At 47.1% G+C, this 23,357-nt stretch overlaps 1 protein-coding gene across 1 annotated transcript in view; it reads left to right on the top strand.

Annotated features, from left to right (window-relative positions):
- Positions 1-23,357, top strand: part of LOC126356060 (ubiquinone biosynthesis protein COQ9, mitochondrial) — a 221,413-nt gene that overhangs the window by 170,021 nt on the left and 28,035 nt on the right. Inside the window, exon 5 of the mRNA XM_050006762.1 lies at positions 9,128-9,337. Within this exon, the coding sequence (XP_049862719.1) occupies positions 9,128-9,337 (210 nt within the window). The remainder of the gene's footprint in view (positions 1-9,127; positions 9,338-23,357) is intronic.

Below are 23,357 nucleotides of genomic sequence, written 5' to 3'. Positions count from 1 at the left end.
TTAGTTTGTACGAGGGCTGATGGGGACTCTTTTCTCTCCACAAAGCCTCAGTTCTTCGTCGAGCATTTAGAGGACAAGTTTGGGGAAGTGGAGGGCTTGTCAAAAATGTGCTCTGGGTCAGTCCTGATACAAACGGCATCCTCTGCCCAGTCACGACGGTTACTTGCTTGTGACAAGTTGGGGGATGTTGCCATTACGATCACACCCCATAAGAGTTTAAATATGGTCCAGGGAGTTATTTACCATAGGGATCTTCTTTTGCAGTCTGATGAAGAGCTGCGCGCCAATTTAGAGCGCCAGGGTGTACATTTCGTCCGGTGCGTTCATTGGGGTCCGAAGGAAAATCAGATTGCTACCGGTGCCTTCATCTTGGCCTTTGAAGGGGATAGATTACCGGAAAAGGTCAAGGTGATGGTCTACCGATGTGACGTTATGCCCTATATCCCTCCCCCGATGCGGTGCTTTAAGTGCTGGAAGTTCGGCCATATGTCTTCTTGCTGCACTTCCAGCCTCACATGTCGAGATTGCGGATGCCCATCACATCCCAATACTCCATGTGCCCCGCCTCCCATCTGTGTCAACTGCGGGGAGCACCATTCACCTTGCTCGCCAGACTGCCGAATTTTCCAGAAAGAGCATAAAGTCATGGAATACAAGACCCTGGACCGACTAACCTATACTGAGGCCAAAAGGAAATACGACCGACGCCATCCTGTGAGAATGACATCTTCCTATGCTGCTGCTACAACACCTGTGCTAGCCCCGTCTGGTTCTCCAATTGTGGCCGGATCAACGAGTAGTAAAACTCCTCCTGCCCCCTCTCCAGCTCTACCCATCGGGTTGCTCCTGCGCCGCCTACCTCAGGAGCAACACCATCCCACCCATCGGGGACGTCCGTCCCCACTTCTAAGCTGGAGAAGTGTCCAACTTCTTTGGCTTCTCACGCTCGCAAGGGGTCCCTTGGGTCCCTCCCTTCCCAGGTTTCCAACAGCGAGAAGGCTGACGACCGACAGTGGCGTAAGTACCCGCAATCAGCTGGTCGTAGGGCTTCACGATCCTCCTCCTTCCTGGAGACTGAATCGGTGAAGCCCTCCCAGTCAGTGCGACCCAAGGAACGGCGTGGAAACCCAAGAAGAGCTCTCAGCCCAAGGAACTCGCGGTGGCAGCCATCCCACCGCAACCTTCCGGCTCTGCGTCTGAGGATGCGGTGGAGATTCTGGCGTCTGCTGAGGACCTCGATCTCGCCGGTCCATCAGACGCCATGGAAAGCACTATCACAGGTGCTAAACCGGAGGCAGCAGGTGACCCAGCGGCGTAATCTCCCTTCCTAGTCCCATCACGCCTTTATCAACCATGGACAACACCATCCTCCAGTGGAACTGCAGCTGTTTCTTCCACAATCTAGATGAGCTCCGCCAACTTATCAGCCTTCACCCTTTCTTCTGCATTGCTCTGCAGGAAACTTGGTTTCCGGCAATGCGAACCCCCGCCCTCCGTGGCTACCGGGGTTATTATAAGAACCGGGCAGCTTATGAAAGGGTGTCTGGTGGCGTCTGCATATATGTCCTGAAATCTCTTCACAGCGAGTCTGTACCTCTCCAAACACCTTTAGAGGCTGTTGCTGTTCGGGTGTGGACGCCACAGGCTGTTACCGTCTGCAGTCTTTACCTTCCATCGGATGGTGATGTCGCGCAGCATGTCTTGGCTGCTCTGATAGCCCAATTGCCGCCACCTTTTTTGTTCCTGGGCGACTTTAACGCCCATAACCATCTGTGGGGTGGGTCGGTGGTAACAGGTCGAGGCACCATCGTTGAGCATTTATTGGCGTAGCTCGATCTCTCGATATTAAATGATGGTGCTTCACACACTTCAGTGTGGCGCATGGCACATAATCTGCCATTGACCTTTCGATCTGTAGCCCAAGCCTCTTACCGTCTGTCCAATGGAGAGTGCATGACGACCTTTGTGGTAGTGATCACTTTCCGATCTTTCTGTCACTGCCACAGCGTCAGTCTTCTGGGTGCCCTAGCAGATGGGCTCTGAATAAGGCTGACTGGGACTTGTTCTCCTCCACTGCCGCTATTGAGCCTCTCTCTACCGATGACATTGATGCAGTGGTTCAATCGGTCTCCACCGGCATCGTTACTGCTGCTGAATCTGCCACTCCTCGTTCTTCTGGGTCCCCTCGGCGGCGGACTGTGCCTTGGTGGTCGCCTGAGATCGCTGAAGCGATTAAAGCTCGCCGGCGGGCGCTCCAGCGTTACAAGCGACATCCCTCAATCGAACACCTTATCGCCTTCAAACGGCTGCGTGCGCGAGCTCGCCGCATTATCCGCCAACGCAAGCAGGAGTGCTGGGAGCGGAAAGTGTCCACCATTGGCCTCCATGTCACTCCATCGCAGGTCTGGGCCAAGATTCGCCGCCTCTATGGCTATCGGACCCCTGTCAGCGTCCCTGCGCTCTCACTGAATGGAGCAGTTTGCACTGACTCCGACGTCATTGCAAACTGCTTGGCCAAGCACTTTGCTCTGAATTCCACTTCTACCGACTACCCCTTGGGCTTCCGCTCCACTAAAGAGCGGATAGAACGTCGGAGTCTTTCTTTTCGCACCCACCATCCTGAATTGTACAATGTTCCATTCAGTGAGTGGGAATTCCGCAGTACCCTCGCCGCTTGTCCTGATACCGCTCCTGGGCCAGATAGCATCCACTCTCAGATGCTGAAACACCTTTCAGTGGACTGCCAGCGACGCCTCCTCGACCTTTACAACCGCATTTGGGTCGAGGGTGAGTTTCCGTCGCAATGGCGGGAAAGTCTTGTTGTCCCCATTCTGAAACCGGGGAAGAACCCTTTGGAGGTGGACAGCTACCATCCCATTAGCCTCACCAACGTTCTTTGCAAGTTGCTTGAACGGATGGTGAGCCGGCGCTTGAATTGGGTCCTGGAGTCTCGGGGCCTTCTGGCTCCGTCTCAGAGTGGGTTCCGTAAAGGCCGCTCCGCCGCTGACAATCTGGTGAGCCTGGAGTCGGCCATCCGTACTGTCTTTTTCGACATGCGGAAGGCGTATGATACGACATGGTGTCATCACATCCTTTCAATGCTTCATGGATGGGGCCTTCGGGGCCCTCTGCCGATCTATATCCGCAATTTTCTGTCGTATCGTACCTTCCGCGTGCACGTCGCGGCCTCATATAGTTCCTCCCAAGTCCAGGAGAACGGTGTGCCACAGGGTTCTGTTCTAAGTGTGTGTTTGTTTTTAATAGCCATTAACGGGCTCGCTGCGGCCGTGGGAAATTCTGTCTCTGCTTCCCTGTATGCTGACGACTTCTGCCTTTACTACAGCTCTATTGGCATTGCAGCTGCTGAACATCAGATACAGGGCGCAAACCGCAAGGCGCAGTTTTGGGCTGTAGCGCATGGTTTTCAGTTTTCGGCAGTCAAGACGTGCGTTATGCATTTCTGCCGGCGACGCACTGTTAACCCGGAGCCGCGGCTTTATCTTGATGGCGAGCATCTTACAGTGGTGGAGTTACATAGGTTTTTGGGGGTGGTTTTTGATGCCCGGTTGACTTGGCTGCCTCATATTCGGCAGCTTAAAAAGGCGTGTTGGCGGCATCTAAATGCTCTGCGATGCCTGAGCCACACCAGGTGGGGCGCCGACCGATCTACTCTCCTACGGCTTTACCAGGCGTTGATCCAGTCCCGTCTGGACTATGGGAGTCTGGCTTATGGCTCAGCGTCCCCATCTGCGTTGCAGCTGCTGGACCCAATCCTCCATAGCGGGATACGCCTTGCCACTGGTGCCTTCCAGTCCAGCCCTGTGGACAGCATACTTGTGGAGGCAGGTGTCCCTCCACTGCGGTTACGACGCCAACAATTACTGGCTGCTTATTCTGCCCATGTTTTTAGCTTGCCCGGGCATCCAAATTATCGTGTCCTGTTCCCGCAGTGAGTCGTCCGTCTGCCAGAACGTCGGCCCCGGTCGGGTTGTCCGATCGCCGTACGCGTCAAACAGCTTCTCTGCGGGATTGGGTGTTTCCCTGTACCACCTCCTTTCCGGGCCCCTCTGCGTACACCCCCATGGTGTGTGCCTCGCCCTTGCCTTCGGCTGGACTTGGCACAGGGCCCGAAGGACTCAGTCCCTCCGGTGGCCTTCCGACGCCGCTTTTATTCCATCCTGGCCACGTATGAGGGCTCTGGCGTTGTCTATACTGACGATTTGATGGTTGCTGGTCGTGTCAGTTATGCACAAACTCTAGGGGACCATTCTGAACAACGTTCGTTGCCGGCTGGCTGCAGTGTTTACGCTGCTGAGCTGGTCGCCATCTTTCGTGCCCTAGAGTATATCCGCTCCTGCTCAGGTGAGTCCTTCTTTATCTGTAGCGATTCCCTGAGCGGTTTACGAGCTCTCGACCAGTGTTTCCCTCGTTCTCGTCTGGTGATGGCTATCCAGGAGTCCCTGCATACTCTTGCCCGTTGCGGCAGATCTGTGGTCTTCTTTTGGACCCCGGGCCATGTTGGGATACCCGGAAATGAAACTGTTGACCGCCTGGCGAAAGAGGCCACTAGTGCACCATCTCTGGAGATTTGCCTCCCGGCGACTGATTTGCGGACACTATTGCGCCGCAAAGTTTTCGATTTATGGGACACTGATTGACGCAACCTGCCCTTGCCAAACAAACTCCGCCGTATCAAGGAGATGACTACTGTGTGGCAGTCATCCATGCGAGCCAACCGCTGGGAATCAGTCGTCCTTTGTCGGCTCCGCATTGGCCACACCCTACTCACGCACAGGTATTTACTGTGTCGTGAGGATCCCCCTCTTTGTCGTTGTGGGGCGTCCTTGACGGTGGTCCATATTCTGTTGGAGTGCGCCCTTTTAACTGTTCTCAGGCAGAGTTTAGCACTGCCTGATACGCTCTTCGCGCTTTTATCTGACGACTCTTCCATAGCGGACATAGTTCTGCGTTTTATTCGGGCAGGGGGATTTTATCGCTTAATGTAAGTGTATGAGTTTTTGTGTTGATTTTGGCCTCTGGCCTTACGATTATACTGATTTTTCATGTGTTTCTCGGTGGTTGGCTTTTCCCTTTTTGTTTGTATGGTCGGCCAACCACCGTCACACTCTGTGTGATTTTAGTTCGTCTTGTCTGGTCTTTGTCTACGTTTCTCTTGTTCTGTGTTGTCTGTCTTATCGTCTGTTGATCGTTTTTACTCTCTGTGGATGTTCTTAGTGTTTGGAAAAAGGGACCGATGACCGTAGCAGTGTGGTCCCTTTAACCCCCACAAAAGAAACCAACCATCTCTGTCCTTGGCCATGCCATCTGCTCTGTTGATTCTCTCTGTGTCTCAAGTCACGTGGGCATCCCAGGAAATGAACTGGCTGACTGTCGGGCTAGAGATGCAGATATTTAACCTCTATTCCCTTTCATGATTCCAGGTGCAGATATGCGGATAGACAACAAATCCCTTTTTGCGCAAAAGTGGAATGTTGTCTGGTGCACTACTGCTCTCAGTAATAAACTGTGCACAATCAAGGAGACCGCTGTAGTTTGGCACTCTTCCTTCTGCTCCTCTCGGAAGCATTCCACTCTCTTACAATGCCTATGCATTGCTCATACTACTCTCGCCCATTGTTTCCTATTGCATAACGAGCCACCCCCACAATTTGGTTATCAAGCCAGAGTGGCAGTATCCCATATATTGGAGAAATGTCCCCTTTTTTTAGCCCTTCATACTAAGTACAGCCTTCCAAATTCCTTGTCTTTAATATTAGTAGACGATGCATGGATATTTGAAATGGTCCTCAGTTTCCTAAGTGAAAGTGGTTTTTATTTTCAATTATAAGGTTTTCCTTTCCTCCTGGAGCAGAGGCAGGGTGGTTGTGGTTGGGGCCTCTCATTTTGTTTTCTGTATCTGGGGCCCCATGACCACTCCCTTCTGCAAAAACCACTCTTTTATCGCTCTGTTTTTCCAGTTTTTGGATTTGACCTAACCTTTTATGCCTTGCACTGTTTGTGTTTTTAGCTTCGCTGCTTTATAGTTTGACCCTTTGACTGGATCCACCCACTTTTCACAGATGCCTCTATCTTATAAATGTAACTTTTGAATTGCGGTACTGATGACCTCACTGTTTAGTAAAATTGATTTGTCTGAAATGCATCTGCAGGTTCCTGTGGACGAGGAGTCTCGGCGAGTTCTGATTTTGGACACTTGTTTTGGTCTCTGTCAGTATTTGCATGTGCCTTTTGGTGTGACTAGCGCCCCTGCTTTCTTCCTACAATTTTTAGAGCAATTGATTATCCCTGTCTTGGGTTGTGCTAATTATCTGTATGATATCGTTGTCACAGGTTCCTCCACAGTCGATCACTTGAAAAATTTGCACTTTGTGTCCTTTCCTACAGTCCGAAGGCTTGCAGTGTAACCTCACTAAATCTCAGTTTTTTCAGCTTTCTATTGTTTATTTGGGGTTCGAGGTCTCACAAGGTAGGCTCTAGTCGACCACGTGTCCCCCGTTACGTCTATGTTTTGCCCCTCGTCCACAAAGGAGCTTCAGGCCATCCTAGGAGACAGATGCCTTGTCTCACCTTCCTGTGTGCTGAACCCACCTTTGATCGTGAAGAATTGCTGTACTTTCAACCCCATAGTGAAACAGAGACCACGGGGGGTTTTCCAATTACAAGCTAGTGCATAACAGGTGCCTTTGCTGCTGACCTCGTTTCCTGCCACACGGTTCGCTTTGTTCAACAGGGCTGGCTAGAAAATCTGCCAGGTCGGGCTACGGACCTCATGCGCAACTACTTTTCCTTACAGTATTGCCTTTCTGTTTTTGACAGTGTTCTGTTGTTGTCTACGGAAGACCCCTGTGCCGCAGTAGTCGTTCCCACCACTTTGTTAAGCGAGGTTCTGTGCCTTCTCCGCCAGGGCCATTCGAGAGCTTCACACAGTAAACTGTTAGCTAGGAGACATTTTTTTGGCCAGTGATTGATGGTGAATTTTCTTCTTTGTGTGGCTTCTGAGCAGTGTGCCCGACAATAGGCAGCTCCTAGGGAGTCTCTTTCCCACTGGCCCACTCCATACCAGCCACGGGAATGCATTCATTTAGAATTTGCGGCTCTCTTCTCGAATTCCTATTGCCTGGTTGTCGTAGGTATATTTTTCCCATTTCTCTACATTCTGTGGTGTGCATCGACATCGGTTCTGGTCATAATTCATATACTTTTGAATAATGAGCCCCCAGTTTGTTTCGCACATCTTTCAATTGTTAGTCCCCTCACAGAATTTGTCACAGTATCACTCCGCCATTCCAACCTCAATCAAATTGTGAGGCAGAATGCCTAGTGCATACATTCGAATTCCAAATGAAAAAGTTTGTTGTGGATTCTTCGCCAGACAGTGCCCTTCCCCATTTCCTGACCGCCAATCTCTCAATGCCTATCGAGGAGTGGAGCCCAGCCGAATTGCTTCAGAGCTGGCGGCATACCTGCTCCTCCACCTTCTGCAGTCTGCAACGCACCTGCTGTGATCAGTTTCTTGCAGCCACTTTGTGCTGGGATCACAGGTGTGGGCCCAAGGGTTCGGTTGCCAGACCTGTACTCTGGTGCCCACCCGCCACACTGTCCCACCCCTGCCATCAGTACCGGCTAGCACTGTTCCAGATCTGATGGATGCATCTCTCATCGGGCCACTGGCACCTCCTCTGTCACCTGGGCACCCTCTTTGCACAAGGGAGAGTTGTGCTGTAGCCTGCTACTAGGACGTGTGAGTGTGTGTGTGTGTGTGTGTGTGTGTGTGTGTGTGTGTGAGTGAGTGCAAATGCACGGAGTGTAGTGTTGCCACATGTGTGTACTTAAATCAGCTGCCAACTGTATGAGCAAGTGCCAGCCACTAGACGCACCTGTAGGAGGTGTGCATAAGGCACGGACTGTGCCGCTCTATCTACCGGTGACTCGCACCTATATGCTCGCGGAGCAGTACTGCTTCACTCTCACTATGTTCATTTAGTTCCTACTGCTCACATCAGTTTTTCTGTGTATCACTTATGTTGCACCTTCTGTATGATTATTTTGTCATGTTATGTGCGGAGTCAAGAGAGGCTTATTTCCGTTATTGTTCAGAGGTTTAAGAACAAAGCTGTATTTGTGTTACTTGGATCGGGTTCTCGTATTACTTGGTTACTACAGCAGCTATTCAGAAGAGTCAGTAAAATTTTAGGTTACATTAAAGTGTGCAAAGTAACTGACTTTCTCATTAAAGAGGTGCATGTATTCATTGGGAGGAATGATATGGTGGAAATAGTGCACTTGAGCTGGTGTGTGTGTGTGTGTGTGTGTGTGTGTGTGTGTGTGTGTGTGTGTGTGTGTGTGTTTACTGTCAGCCACAGGTCGGACTGGTAATGATTACTTCTCATTGCTGAGGAGCATATTAAAAATGACAGATCTCCAGTAAAAATATCCCATGCATTGTGTGTGTAGTCATCAGTAACCCTAATAACAAAATTACACTTGAACCATAGGCTTCAGCAAAACAGTTTGTAACAGACATCATCTGGTCGATATTTTCCCACTGTTGTAGTGGAAAATTGTCATTTCCGCAAGAGCATCACTGGAGTAGTCTCCCAGACACTAGACCTATACAAAAGTGTGACTATCCTACAGTTATCAGCCCGAACTGTTTGAGGTCACAATGGAAGAATTCTGCAAAGAAAGTTATGATCAAAAAGAACTGAATAGCAGGAATTTTGAAACCTGTGTATTGATCTCTCTCTCTCTCTCTCTCTCTCTCTCTCTCTCTCTCTCTCTCTCTCTCTCTCTCTCTCTCCCCTCCCCCCTTGCCCTCTCTGAGATACCTGCATCCATGTTGTGTGATCCAGGAAGTGGATTCTGTTTGAAGTGATTGGGTTATGGAAAACATCAAAGACATCCTCAATGTCTGTGTAAAGAATGGAGCTATCACCTAAGCAGTGTACTGTTTAAAAGGACGACATAAAACTCTGTTATGTGTACTGCACTAAGATAAAAGATTGTTTTTTTTTTCTTTTATCTTATTCAGCTTTATTTTCATTTATTTCCAAAATAATGGAACCTGATTTACTACACTATGCATAAGTGAAACATTTTCTTTCAGTTTGGTTGGTACACAAGGAGGATCTCTCTGGCTGGGATCTATAAAATGACGGAGCTCTACATGATACAAGATAAATCAGATGGTTTCCAGGAAACATGGCAATTTCTGCGTAGACGAATTGATGATGCTGAGAGGTTACATACGTATCTGCACCAGTCAGAAGAAGCGTCAACCATAGCTCGAGAAACTGCTACTGCTGCTTTTATCACAGTAAGAGAAATGTGTTTTGAATACCTCTACACAGTTATAATTTACTCTGTCACCATGTTTACGAATTTGACAATTTCAGTAGTGATATAAACTGGTATTTTTACTCCTTTCTCTGGACTGGAGGCCTTTAATTTCATTACTCACTGTTTTTAGTTCCAAAACATGATTAAAAAGGAGCTGTACAGTACCTATGTTATTGTGAAAAGTAACCAAAGAGGTTCAAATTCCCATCCCCACATCTGTCTTAAGTTTTCCAATATTTCCATAAATCACTAGTGTCCAGTGCCAGTCTAATTCTTCAAAAAAAATTCTGACCAAATTCCTTCTCCATCCTTGCCAACACTGGAATTGTGCTCTTGTCATTAATAATGTGTCCACCTTGCCCAAAACACTATTTTTACCTTTTTTTCTCAGACATATTTCATTGAAGTTTCAGCCTCATCAGTGGGCTTTTATTATTTTTCTTGTTACCACATGCTGAGGAAAGCAGAAAAAATGACAAACTGTAAAGAAAACAACTGCAATAAAAAACTAAAAATCCAAGAAAACTGCAGCATGTGGTAACAAAAAAGGTAATAAAAGCCCACTGATGATACCAAAATTGCAGCAGAATGTTGGGGAAATAAAATAAAAGATAAAAAATTATGTGTTGCTCAAGGTAGATCCTCTCCAAAAACAAAGCTATTTGTAAGTCAACAGGGACAGAAGAGGTTTAATCTCAAGATGAATAATGTTGATATCTACAAAATATTGAACTCAAGTCTTTCCCCCTTTCATTTGATAAGGTAGTTAAACTGCAGTAAATACTGAAGAAAGACAGAAAGGAGCTAAAGATTTCTGAAATCAAATTTCTAAGATTTTTGGTGTGTGTGTGTGTGTGTGTGTGTGTGTGTGTGTGTGTGTGTGTGTGTGTGTTTACAGTTACAGGAAAAGAACAAGAATACATTTGTCTCTTGAAAGTGAAGGCAAAAATGGAAAATACATTCAAAGTGATTAACTGATGGGGTTAAACTGATGTGCTTGCAAGCAAAAGCTTCAGGAGCAAGCAGTTTATATATACAATTCAGTTTCCACCACCCCCTTCCATTCCCCTGCCATCTAAAATCTCTCCCCCTCCACTCCCACCCTTCCTCCACACAGTCCATCCCCACTGCACCACCCCAAGTCCATGCCCCCCCCCCCCCTTTCCAGTCCAATACCATCACCTCCACAACCACTCCCAGTCCATCACCATCACCCCCACAACCACTCCCAGTCCATCCCCACCTGGCCACTCCCCTCGCCCCCACTCCCAGTCCACCCCCTCACCCCCACCCCCACTCCACCCCCCACCCCACACAATGCTTCCCTCCCCCCACTCCCCTCTCTGCCCTCACCCCTCTCTGCAATGTGATTAACACTCCGGAATCACATTTGGCATAAGCAGGGTTTTAATTCCTGTGTAGCCCTCGAGATGTAGCTCTTACACGATTTCCTTAAACTATTTAAGGCAGATGTCTTTGTGACAAGCAATATTGAGGGAATAGTGTGTCTTCAGTCTTTACAAATATAATGGCAATGTTACTGGTGACAATGCCACTATAGCAGAGTTCCTAAACATGATTTTCCAAAATTCCTCCACCAATGAAGATTGAGTAAGAATTCAAAACTTCAGATCATAAACAGCTGCAACATTAGTGATTTGGAAGTAGAGAACCTCAGTGCAGTGAAGTCAATCAATAAAGGTAAATCTTCTGGTCCAGCCTGTACACCAATTACGTTCCTTTGAAGTATGCTCACAAAATTGCTCCATTTTTGGCCATTGTGTACAAACCAACAGTTAGATGAAGCATTTGTGCCTAAAGACTGAAAAGAGCATTATGACCACCATCCTACTATCGGTGTAAATCAATCCAGGCGATAGCAGCATTACTGATGTAAACCCACCCAAGCAATAGCAACATCACCTGGTGAGGAATGACTTCTGGTCTCACACACACACACACACACACACACACACACACACACACACACACACACACATGGTGCATGTACGTGTAATATCAGTGAGCATACTGCCTGTGTGTAACATGGGGAATTCTTGTAACCTATCTGAAATTGACTGTGGGCAGATTATTTTGACCCGGAGGTTTGGCACGAGCATTTCAGAAACGGCACAACTTGAAGAGCGTTCGAGGAGTGCTGTGGTGAGTGTCTTCAAAACGAGGTGAAACCAACTCAATACAAAATGGGGTTGGGCAGCTACCCCTCGTTACAGGTGTTGGACGTCACAGGCTTGTAAAATAGGAAAGCGGGCAAACTGTTGTGGGAACTAACATCAGACTCTAATTCTAGGCAGAGTACAAGTGTGTCTGTACACACAGTACACTGAACTCTCCTAACGATTAGCCTCTGCAGCTGACGACCTTTTGTGTGCCAACATTAACACCACGAAATCGGCAACCACAACTGAAATGTGCATACAATCGTCGGCAATGGACGTTGGTTCAGTGGCCCAGTGTTGCACGGTCCAATGAATCCTGATACTTTCTTTATCGTGCTGATTGGAGGGCACGAATCTGTCGTCTTGCAGGGGAGCAGCTCCTTGACACCTGTACTTCGGGATGGAGAAAAGCTGGTGGCGGCTCCATTATGCTCAGAGGAACATTCACATGGCCATCTTTCGGCCCCGTGGATCACGTGTAAGGCACCGTGATGGGCGAGGAGTTTCTTACATTGGTTTCAGACCACATACACCCCTTCATGACGATAATATTTCCTGACTGCAGTGGCATTTTTCAACAAGATAATACACCATGTCACAAGGCCAGTAGTGTAAAGGAGTAGTTGGAGGAACACAGTGGCGAGCTCCAGTTGATGTGCTGATCCCCCAATTCGCCAGGTATGAACTCAATCGAGCACATCTGGGATGTAATTGAATGTGGTGTCAGAACTAATCGCCCCATCTGTGAAATTTACGGGAATAAGCTGACTTGTGTGTGCAGATGTGATGCCAACTCCCTCCAGCAACCAACCAAGGCGTCACTGCTTCCGTGCCACGAAGTATCGGCGCTGTCTTCTGAGCCAAAGGTGGACATAACGGCTGTTACGTAGTTAGTCATAATGCACTGGCTGGTCAGTGTAAATAGAATTGAATTATACACCCGTAACATTGATATTGATTTGCAGTAGGATTTTGGAACATATTCTGTGTTCCAACATTATGGAATACCTTGAAAAAATGAGTTACCGACACACAACCAGCACAAGTCAGAACTGGTAGTAACATTGTGACATTAAGCCATCGGAGGTGCGCTCAATGAAGACAGGGTGACCTCGGCACTGTTGGTCGACTGCCGATGTCCACTTAGAGCACGAGACAAACCTGCAGGCCCAGACAGTGAGACCGGATAGGATAGCTGCAAGGTGGGTGCCTGAGGGCAGCTGGGCATTGGCTTGAGCAGATGAAGTAGCATACCAGGCTGGAGGTGTGAGGCAGCTCTGCCAGGGTGCTTTCTCAGAGTGGAGTGAACCTATATGAACTGAAGAACCTATCGAGGGCTTCCTTGTGAGAAGACTGAGCAAATTATTTCTTTCACCTGGGCTTTGAATGTACAAACCAGCTGATCTGCCTCTCCAGTGTACTGAGAATGAAAGGAAGGAGCAGCAACATACTGGATGCCACACTTTGAAAATTTATGTACAAAGTCTTTAGACAGAAACTGTGCATCATTTTACATTAGAAGTACATATGAAAATCCTTTTAAGGGAAAAATTTTTTGAGAGGCCTGTGAGTGAAGGTGCCGTGAATGTGGACCGGCAACAAACCACGTAAGGCAACTTTGAGACAGCATCAACTTCTACAAGCCAAAAGAAGGTAAGGAATGGACCCTTAATATGAGCATGAAAACACTCATATACTTGCTGGAAGGTGGGGATGGGGAAAGAGAGGCCTGTGGTGCTGCTTAATGGATAGTTCACTGCAGGCAGGCTGTCACAACTTGTTTGACCTCATTGTCAATAACCAGCCAAAACCCGTGTCAGTGGGACAGCCATTTTGTATGAGAAACACCCGAGTGGTCCAGGTGGACAAGGTACATGACATCACACTGCAGTACATAGGAGATCGAAACCCTGGGCACTGGCTGTTCAATAGCCAACAGTAACACACCATCAAGAACTGAGAGGCAGTGCCAGAAAGCATAATAATTAGCAAAGGATACAACACTCGGCCTGATCATTTATATGGCCAGCCATGGTGTTAAAACTGAACAAACTGACATAAGACAGGATTGGCAATGACAGCAGCTGGAGTTTTGGGGTTCAACTTGTAAATGGAAATACAACAATTCATCCTCATCAAATTCTGAATCGGGGCCAACTGGCAATCGACAAAGAGCATCCTCATTAATGTTTTCTGCTGTGGGTTGGAAATGAATCTCATAGTCACAGTCTGACAAAAACAGGGCCCAGCATTGCATGCAGTGGGCCACTTCGTTCGTTAAGGTGCTGCAGGACTGAAAGGAGAGATGAGAAGTTTATGATCAGTAATCAAATGTAATTGTATAGGAAAACATGAAATTTATTTGAGTATGCTTCTTTTTCTGTCTGGAAGTAACGCTGTTGCACCTGATTCAAAGTTTTGGAAGTTTACACAATAGAGCGTTTAGAAATATCTGCGTATTTGTCCACAAGAACAACCCCAAAGCCATATCGGGAGGTGTCTATGGCCAAAACAAGAGATTTGCCTAATTGGATGGTAACCGGGCAAGGTGCTGAGTGTAATTTTGATCTTAGCAGGGTAAAAGCACGCTCGCAGGTGAGTGACCAGTGAAAAGGAATGTCTTTACATAAGAGAGTGTGAAGTGACCGGGAGAGTGTGGCTGCACCAGGAAGAAATTTATGGTCACATGCAATTTTTTCAAGAAAGGCTTGCAACTCTTCGATAAAATCAGGATGTGGGAAATCTGCAATAGCATTTATTCTGGCATAATGACTTAATGCCAGCACAAGAGACTTCAAATCAGAAACAGACAATAGAAGTCGGAAAAAACTGTGACTTGCCCAACCAGCAGCCTGTAGCACTGTGAACAAGGCACAAAGCTTCCATAGATGTTCATAAGTTGATGAACCTGAGACCACAATACGATCCAGGCAGCTCTCATGCCCCAGTACAGAGGCCTCGAGTTGCTCCAAAACTCGGAAAGTAGCAGGAGCACTAGCCACTTCGAATTACAGATGCTGGTTTTGATATAACACAAAGGGAGTATTCATTTCGAAGATACCTTTGGAATCGTCATTCAAAGGGAGTTTTAATTAGGCTTCTGACAAGTGTATTTCGAAAGAATGTCAGCCCTTGGAAAGCTGTGCTAACTTTCCAGAATGAGATATTCACTCTGCAGCAGATTATGTGCTGATATGGAACTTCCTGAAAGATTAAAAGTGGATGGGGTAAGGAATAGGTATCAATAATAGACTGTGAATTTACGTATGCTTTAAAATCACGACAGATCAGAAGGTTACTGTTAGGTGCAACTACCAAAAGAGTAAAACATTCACTAGAGGAGACATAAGTCAATTGTTTCCAATTTGACTTGCTCCTGTAAAAGCTATTGGGACTAGGCAGGCATGGAAAAAATGGGGTCTTGCCATTAGTTTCATTGTGATGTGAGCCTCAAAACTGGTACCACACCATAAACCTTCCCAAAACAGCAAGGAATATTCAGAACAGAGTGCATCCAGTTGTTGATCCAGAACTTGACCTGATACCAGATGTGCTTCTTTAGAAATAGAGAACCCAAAAATTTTAAAGATTTCTGACCCAAATAAGTTTTTTAATATTGGCATGGTCCACTACTAGAAAGATCCAAGACCTAACAACTGCTTCGAACACTGTGGAAGTAGAAAACTGTCCTAATATGGATATTTGTTGTTTGTTGTAACTCACCAACCAGTGGGAGACAGCAGCAACCCCAAGGAGCAACAAGAGAAATCCAAGAAGAAGACCCCTAAGACCAAGGAAATTGCAGTGGCACCCACACGAGCGCTACCTACAAGCTCTGCAGCTGAGGATGGGGTGGAGATTTTGGCGTCCGCTGAGGACCTAGATCTCGCCAGACCTTCAGATGCAATGGATACAGATTGTTCAGTCAATAAATCGGTGGCAGCAGGTGACTCAGAGGCGTAAACTGCCTCATTGAATGTTCCATGCCTTCCCAGTCTCACGATGTCATCCTCCAGTGGAATTGCAGTGGTTTTTTCCACCGCCAGCCTGAGCTACGGCAACTGTTAAGCTTCACACCTGCTGACTGCATTGCCCTCCAGGAAACATGGTTCCAAGCAAACAAATCTACATTGAAGTACATGTGATAGGTAATATGTTAAAAATGCAAGTGGACATGTAAGCAGCAGCCACTCAAATTCTCAAACCCACATGGACCTTGATGTTGAGCAAAACAATAAAGGCATGACGGAAGAGGAGCACATGGCGGCTGTTGTGACACAGACTGCTGCTGCCGCAGCTGTTGCTGCTTAGCATGTTGCTGCCCCCTGCAGCTCTGCTTACGCGTCCACTACATTGTCGTCCCCTCCCCCCCCCCCTCCCCCCCACCCCGTCCGTGAGCTAACAAATGGCAGCTGAGGAGGAGAGGAAACAATGATGGCTCTTTCACACCGCGCTTCTGTCTGATTTCATGCTGCCCTACATACTTAAAACGACTGAGCAATGTTGAGAACATCTGTGGATTTTCATTTTGTAAAGCATGTTCACAAACTTCATATTATAGCATCAAAAACCATCAAATCAGCAGCCCAGGAGGTCTCAGTAACTGCAACAACAGCTAAGCCTGTGAAGTTCCACTGCCCGAGCTCTGTACAATTGTTGCAACTGCGTTTGATAATGGTAGAACTCGACACGTGCAGCTATAACATGAGTATGTTTGCTATGATAATTAGAGAACTGACATGTTTCATCAAAAGAGAGACTCGCAGGTTCCTGAAGAGGAGCCACATGACAAAAGGTGATAAACATAAGGGGAAAGGCATGACAAAAATAAAGCCTGACACAGCTTGAGGTCAACAACTCCAAAAGCTTGAAAATCTTCCACAGAATCATCAGATGAAACAGTGGCGGCTGTGTCAATTATGTTGGAACTTGGCACATCAGTGTGGCTGCCAAATTGTTTACTGCTACGGAGAGAGTCTGCTGCCGGTTGGCGAGACCTCACTGTTGTTCAATAACAGACTGAAGAACTCCTTCCACTGACATGTATACTGAACCAAAGAAACATGTATACTGAAAACACGGAGTAGAATACCGCACTCATCACCAAGTATGTTATAATATTGTACAGGCATAAATCGGAAGTAACACCGTCCAAGTTTTATTCTGCTTCCACATAAAGTGACCCACAATGACACTGAATGATGTATAGAACAGTTCAAAGTCTTGTAACTATAGAACACATCAATATACAGTCTTGTAATTGAGCATACTATAAGCAAGCAAACATAAGTGATGCCGAGAGCCCAGCATGTGGGGATTGTATCGGGTTGTCGTGCATACGGCACAGCGCTTGCTGTGCTATCTGTCCACATTGTGAGGCAATCTCTCTAGGCTGGCCACGGAGCCGCTTGTACCACACACCGTTTACTACGCACGCTCACACTGTATATAGGATTACAACAGTTTGCCTGTGTTATATTGCTTGATCCGAGTGAAGCATTTGACAGCGCATCACATAATATCCTAATATCTAAATTTGAGCAATATTGTATCTAGGACAATGAACCATAATTGACGATTAATCAAAATGTATCTAATTTTGTTTGCTGGAGGACTGGATGTTCGTGTTGTCCTTAATTATTTCATCTTCTCTTTGTCCCAAAGAGGAAATATTGATTTGTACAGACAGACACACTCAACAAGAATGCTAGGAGTATTGCAGATTTCACACAAAGTGCCTCTTCAGAAGTAATCTTCACTTGTTCCCACAGTTACTCTCACATGAACAACCCCCTGCAAGTCCAGAGAGGTGACTAAAAGGTGCCTCACCTGTTTTGGCCCTAGGAGTTCATGTCCCATTTTCTGGTTTGACCTGCCACTTTACAAATCCAGCAGAAGTGCAGTCCATATCGGGAAGGATGCTATACATGGTGCACAAGTTAGCCCTAGAGACCTTAGATTTGATCTCCTGAACCTCTTTTCGTCATGGGTTTGCATCTCCACCTGTACTTCAACTATTTGTGCAATGACACTTCCCGGAGTATGTCATCTTCTTCGGTTGTCTCCTGTCCTCTTTCACCCCCGTGACAATATTGGATTTCTCTACACCCAAAATCCAGAATGGTAGCCAGTTTCTTGTGATGGGGCTGTCATGTACCCATTTGGTGGTAGCCCCTGACAACACAGGGATTGCACTGCTGATACCTGAGCTGTAAACTCCCCATGCATGCCAAGGGGTAGATGCCTGTCTTCGTGGGGCATTCAGACTCTTGGCAACGGCCATCGTGCCAGGTGGCGTTTGCTGTGGCTGAGTGGCGCCCGTAGGGAGAGCCCCTGATCGAAGAGGATGGCATCAGGGCGGATGACCCGCAGTGAAGCGGACTAAGTCATCTTTTACTGGGGACCAAATGGCCCCAGCAGTCTCTAAGAAAGGAAAGGTTGATTTCAATGCTGACAAGTATGACCCCAAATCGTTCCTCTCCCTAGCGACACCTTTGGAGGAACGTAGGACTTCAAAGGAACAGGATCCTTATTCGCCACGTCACTTAGTTTGCAACGGAACCAATGGGTACTCCTTTCTGGAAATGAAGGATCTCTTTTTTTTGTTGAGCACCTGGAGGATAAGTTTGGGGAAGTGACAGCTCTGTCCAAAATGTGCAGTGGGCCGGTTTTAATTCAGACGGCGTCCCCAACGCAGTCCCGGGTGTTACTCGCCTGTGACAGGCTGGGTGATATTTCTGTTTCGGTCACTCCTCACAAAGCCTCAATATGGTCCAGGGAATTATTTTTCATCGCGACCTCGTGTTACAGTCCAATGACGAGCTGCGTGCCAAGTCAGAATGGCGGGGTGTTCATTTCGTTCGGTGCATTTACAGGGGACCCAAAGACAGTAGGCCTTCATCTTGGCCTTTCAGTGTGATTCATTACCTGAAAAAGTTCAAGGTGATGGTTTTTCTGATGTGACATCAAACCCTATGTCCCTCCCCCTATGCAGTGCTTTAAGTGCTAGAAATTTGGGCACATGTCCTCCCGGTGCCCATTCAATGCCATAAGTAGAGACTGTGGACGTTTGCTGCATCCGAATACTCCATGTGCACCTCCTCCCACTTGTGTGAACTGTAGCCAGCATCACTCCCCCTGCTCACCAGAGTGCCTGGTACTTCAAAAGGAGTGCAAAATTATGGAGTACAAGCCTTCAGAATAGGCTATCTTACCTTGAGGCTAAACTCAAATATGACCGACTAAACCCCGTTGCCATGCTACCTTCATATGCTGCCGCCGCGATGATGTCACCATCAATGACGCGGTTATGCCCATCCTCTAAGGTTGCTCCAGTGGGACCCCAGGGCCGCCCATCTTCCTCCCCCATCCAATTGACTGGGGGCACATCTTGTTCTGTTGCTCCCAGGCATTCTACTTTGGGAGAATCGCCCCGCAAAATGCCGAGGCCATCGGTCCCCTCCCCCCAGCCAGAGAAGCAATGACCTCCTCCGGCTCCTCTTATCCGGTAGGGGTCCCTTGGGACTCTACCTTCCATGGTCTCCCCCAATTGTCCAGTGTACACCAGCCAGTAGTTGAAAGAGCCACTGCTGGTCCAAGAGCTTCAAGGTCTTGCTCTGTCCCTGAAGCTACTTCCAAGAAGCCCTCCCAGCAAGTCAGTAAGGAGCGGCGAGAGGGCAAAACCTTAAAGCAGTAACCCACTAAGAAACGACAGCCTCCAGTGTCCCCTACAGCAGCAATCCCCCACGGCTCTACATCAGAGAACGAGGTGGAGATTCCGGCGTCCCCTGAGGACCCAGATCTCGCCAACACCTCGGATGCAATGGTACTGGACGCCAACACTCATCCAGTGGTGACAGGTGATCCTGAAGCCTAATTTGCCTCCTTGGTCATCCATGCCATTCCAGACTACAGAAAGTGTCATTCTCCAGTGGAACCGCAGAAGTTTTTTCTCCCACCTGGCTGAGGTATGTCAGCTCTTTAAGTAGTATACCTGCCTTTTGCATTGTCATTTGAGATTCCTTGTTTCCCGCTATGCGGACCCCCGCCCTTCGCGGCTACCGGGGTACTACACAAACCGTCCTGCCTGTGACAGACTGTCAGGTGGAGTATGTATTTTCATTCTTTCCTCCGTCTGTAGTGAACCTGAGCCCCTTCAAACACCTTTAGAAGCTGCACCTGTAAAGGTGATGACAATGCAGGAAACTACCATCTGTAACATCTACCTCCCTCCATATGGTGAAACACCACCCTATGTTTGGCTGCACTTATTTCACAATTCTCCCCCACCTTTTCTAGTTCTGGGTGATTTTAACACCCATTACCCGTTGTGGGGTGGAGCCAAGGTTAATGGCTGTGGCAAAGATGTTGACGAACTACTAACTCACCTCGACCTTTGCCTCCTAAATACAAGTGCCCCCACACATTTCAGTGTGGCACATAGAACATATTCGGCCATTGATCTCTCAGTTTGCAGTCCTGGCCTTCTTCCATCTATCCACTGGAGAGCACATGACGACTTGTGTGGTAGTGACCACCTTCCACTCTTTCTGTCCACACTGCAGTGTCCCTCATCTCAACACTTGCCCAGATGGGTTCTTCTCAAGGCTGACTGGAACACTTTCACATCTGCTACCACTGCAAAGATGGCCCTCACCCTGGACGTTGGGAGTGAAGTTGTGCATTACGCAGCCTATTGCACACAGTTTGAGTCATAACATGAGTCCTGTGGCTGTACGAAAAGCATTATTCAACATGGTGGCATTGCTGTCAGGGTTCCTTTGAGCCATAATCCGTAGGTAGCAGTCATCCACTGCGGTAGTAGCCCTCGGACGGCCTGAGCGAGTCATGTCATCGACAGTTCCTGTCTCTCTGTATCTCCTCCATGTCCCAACAACATCGCTTTGGTTCACTCCGAGACGCCTGGTCACTTCCCTTGTTGAGAACCCTTCCTGGCACAAAGTAACAATGCGGACACAATTGAACCACGGTATTGACTGTCTGTGCATGGTTGAACTACAGACAACACGAGCTGTGTACCTCCTTCCTGATGGGCTGACTGGAACTGGTCAGCTGTCTAACGCCCTCCGTCTAATAGGCACTGCTCGTGCATGGTTGTTGACATCTTTGGGTGGGTTTAGTAACATCTCGGAACAGACAAAGGGTCTGTGTCTGTGATACAATATCCACAGTAAACATCTATCTTCAGGAGTTCTGGGAACCGGGGTGAAGCAGAACGTTTTTTGATGTGTGTATTTTACAATTTTCAAGGGAGCCGTAGAGGATGCACGTATGAAGACTGTGGATATGTTGGCAGACTAGAAGGCTGTATGGTGATGGAGTGGGAACAGGAAAGGGGCATAGCTGGGTGAAGGAGAGTGACTAATGAAGGTTCGGGCCAGGGGGGGTTATGGGAACATAGAATAAATTTCAGGCAGAATTGTCAGCTGTGCAATTTGGAGAAGCTGGAGTTGGTAGGAAGGATCCAGATGCGAAGCAGACACTGAAGCGAAGAACATTGTGTTGGGCAGTGTTCTAAGCAGCTAGGTGGTCCAGCTGTTTCTTGGCCACAGTTTTTCAGTGGCTATTAATATGGATACCCAGCTTGTTGGTTGTCATGCCCACATAGAATGCAGCACAGAGATAGCAGCTTAGCAGGTACATCACGTGACTGCTTTCACAGGTAGCCATAATTTGATGGGATAGGCAACGCTTGTGACTGCGCTGGAGTAGGCCTTGGTGGGAGGATGTAAGGGACAGGGATGTGTGCCGTGAACAAAGGGATTGGGACCAGATGTCAGAGTCACAAGGAGAAACTTTCACAGTTTGTTTATAAATTTTTCTTTGCTGTCCATCTGACATTTTATATTCTGGCCAAGTCACCAAAATTTGTAGTTGTGGCATTGTGCAACCCTTTTTGTGCTAAAAACAATCCTAGCGTGGTGTAATCAATGTTATTTTTACTTCTGCTCTTGTTATTGTGTACATCATTTTTCCTTTTAAACTGTAGTGAATTATTTATAACAAACTTCATGAGGAAATAAATACACTGTGAAGTGGTGGTCAGAATGCCCATCTCTTTAGACAGACATCTACAAGATGATTTGGGTGAGTACCACAGGTTATTTGTATGGCACATTTTTCAACAATGAAAACTTTCTTTCTTATAGATGAGTTACCCAAGTACATTATTCCATATGACATAATTGAATGAAAATATGCAAAGTATGTCAACTTATTTATTTATCTATTTTATCTCTCCATGAGATTTGCAATGATTGCAAGTGCAAATGTGTTTTAACTAAGTAGTTTTAAGAGTTCATAAATCTGCCTTTTCCAGTTTGACACCTCGGAAATTAATTTTCCACCCTGTTTATTATTTCCCCACTATGTGTTACACTTACACTGAGGTGACAAAACTCGTGGGATAGCGATAGGCATGTATACGTAGGCGGTACTATTACATACACAAGGTGCAAAAGGGCTGTGCCTTGACAGAGCTGTCATTTGTACTGAAGAGATTCATGTGAAATAGTTTCCAATGTGATTATGTCTGCACAGTGGAAATGGACTGACTTCGAACATGGAACGGTAGTTGGAGTTAGATACAGGGAACATTCCATTTTGGAAATCTTTAGGGAATTCGTTATGCCGAGATGCACAGTGTGAAGTTTTACATTCCTTGATTGGGTCTTAATGACTAGCCCAGCTAGAAGTTCACAATGTTTATTCCTTTCAGGACGGTACACTGAGAACAAAAATTGCTGCACTCTCCGCACACGTCACTGGCAGTGACATGGCTAGGTGGTAGTGTAGTGGCCTCTGGCGATTGCTGGTTAGGCTCCTCACTCCCAGTATGCCTCCTGGTGACTTGCCAGTAAGTCAGGCATCTAGCGATGTCACGGCCATATGCATGAGTGGCGCATTCCTCGCCTGTGCAGCATAGTTGTTGTTTGGGTTGCAGATGCTGCCCCTGGACGCCATAGTGTCAAGAGTGTGCTGAGAATACCAAATTTCAGGCATTACTTCTCAATGTTGATAACATATTTGCCGACAGCCTTCACTTAATGACTGAGAGCAGTGGCGTTTGCATAGAGTTGTCAGTGCTAACAGTCGAGCAACACTACATCAAATAACCGTGGAAATGAATGTGTGATGTATGGAGAATGTGTTCATTAGAATAGTGTGGCAAAATGTGGCATTAATGGGCTGTGGCAGTAGACGACTGACACAAGTGCCTTTGCTAACAGCATGACATCACCTGCAATGCATCTCCTGGGCTCGTGACCACACTGGTTGAACCGTAGACAACCAGAAAGCTGTAGCCTGGTCAGACAAGTCCCAATTTCAGTTGGTAAGAGCTGAGGGTACGGTTCAGGTGTGGCACAGATCCCAAGAAGCCGTGGCCCAGATTGTCAACAAGGCACTTTGCAAGCTAGTGGTGGCTCCACAATGGTGTGGGCCAGATTTGCATGGATCATTGACTGGAAATTAAATACTTGACAAATTCTTCTAAAATCCAAACTATGATTTGCTGAGAATATTGTTGTTGCTCTAGTGAGACTCTATTCTAGTGTACATCACCTTCTCAAAAATTTTGGAAAATGATGTTAGCAGTAAATAGTTTGGTAGTTATGGACATCTCTACTACCACTTTTCATAAAGAGGAGTTTGAAAATAGTATAATTCAGTCTCTCTGAAAAAATGCCTTGAGTTATTGAAGCATTATGGCTGATCATGTAGGAACAACTCATTAGTATTCTATTGAAAACACTTTCAACTCCAAATGAGATTTTATTTTGGAGAAAATGTGAGAAG

This window comes from Schistocerca gregaria, chromosome 3 (assembly GCF_023897955.1).
Source record: "Schistocerca gregaria isolate iqSchGreg1 chromosome 3, iqSchGreg1.2, whole genome shotgun sequence".
Taxonomy (NCBI): domain Eukaryota; kingdom Metazoa; phylum Arthropoda; class Insecta; order Orthoptera; family Acrididae; genus Schistocerca; species Schistocerca gregaria.
The sequence above is the reverse complement of the archived record's forward strand: the minus strand, read 5'-3'. Positions and strand labels throughout refer to the sequence as shown.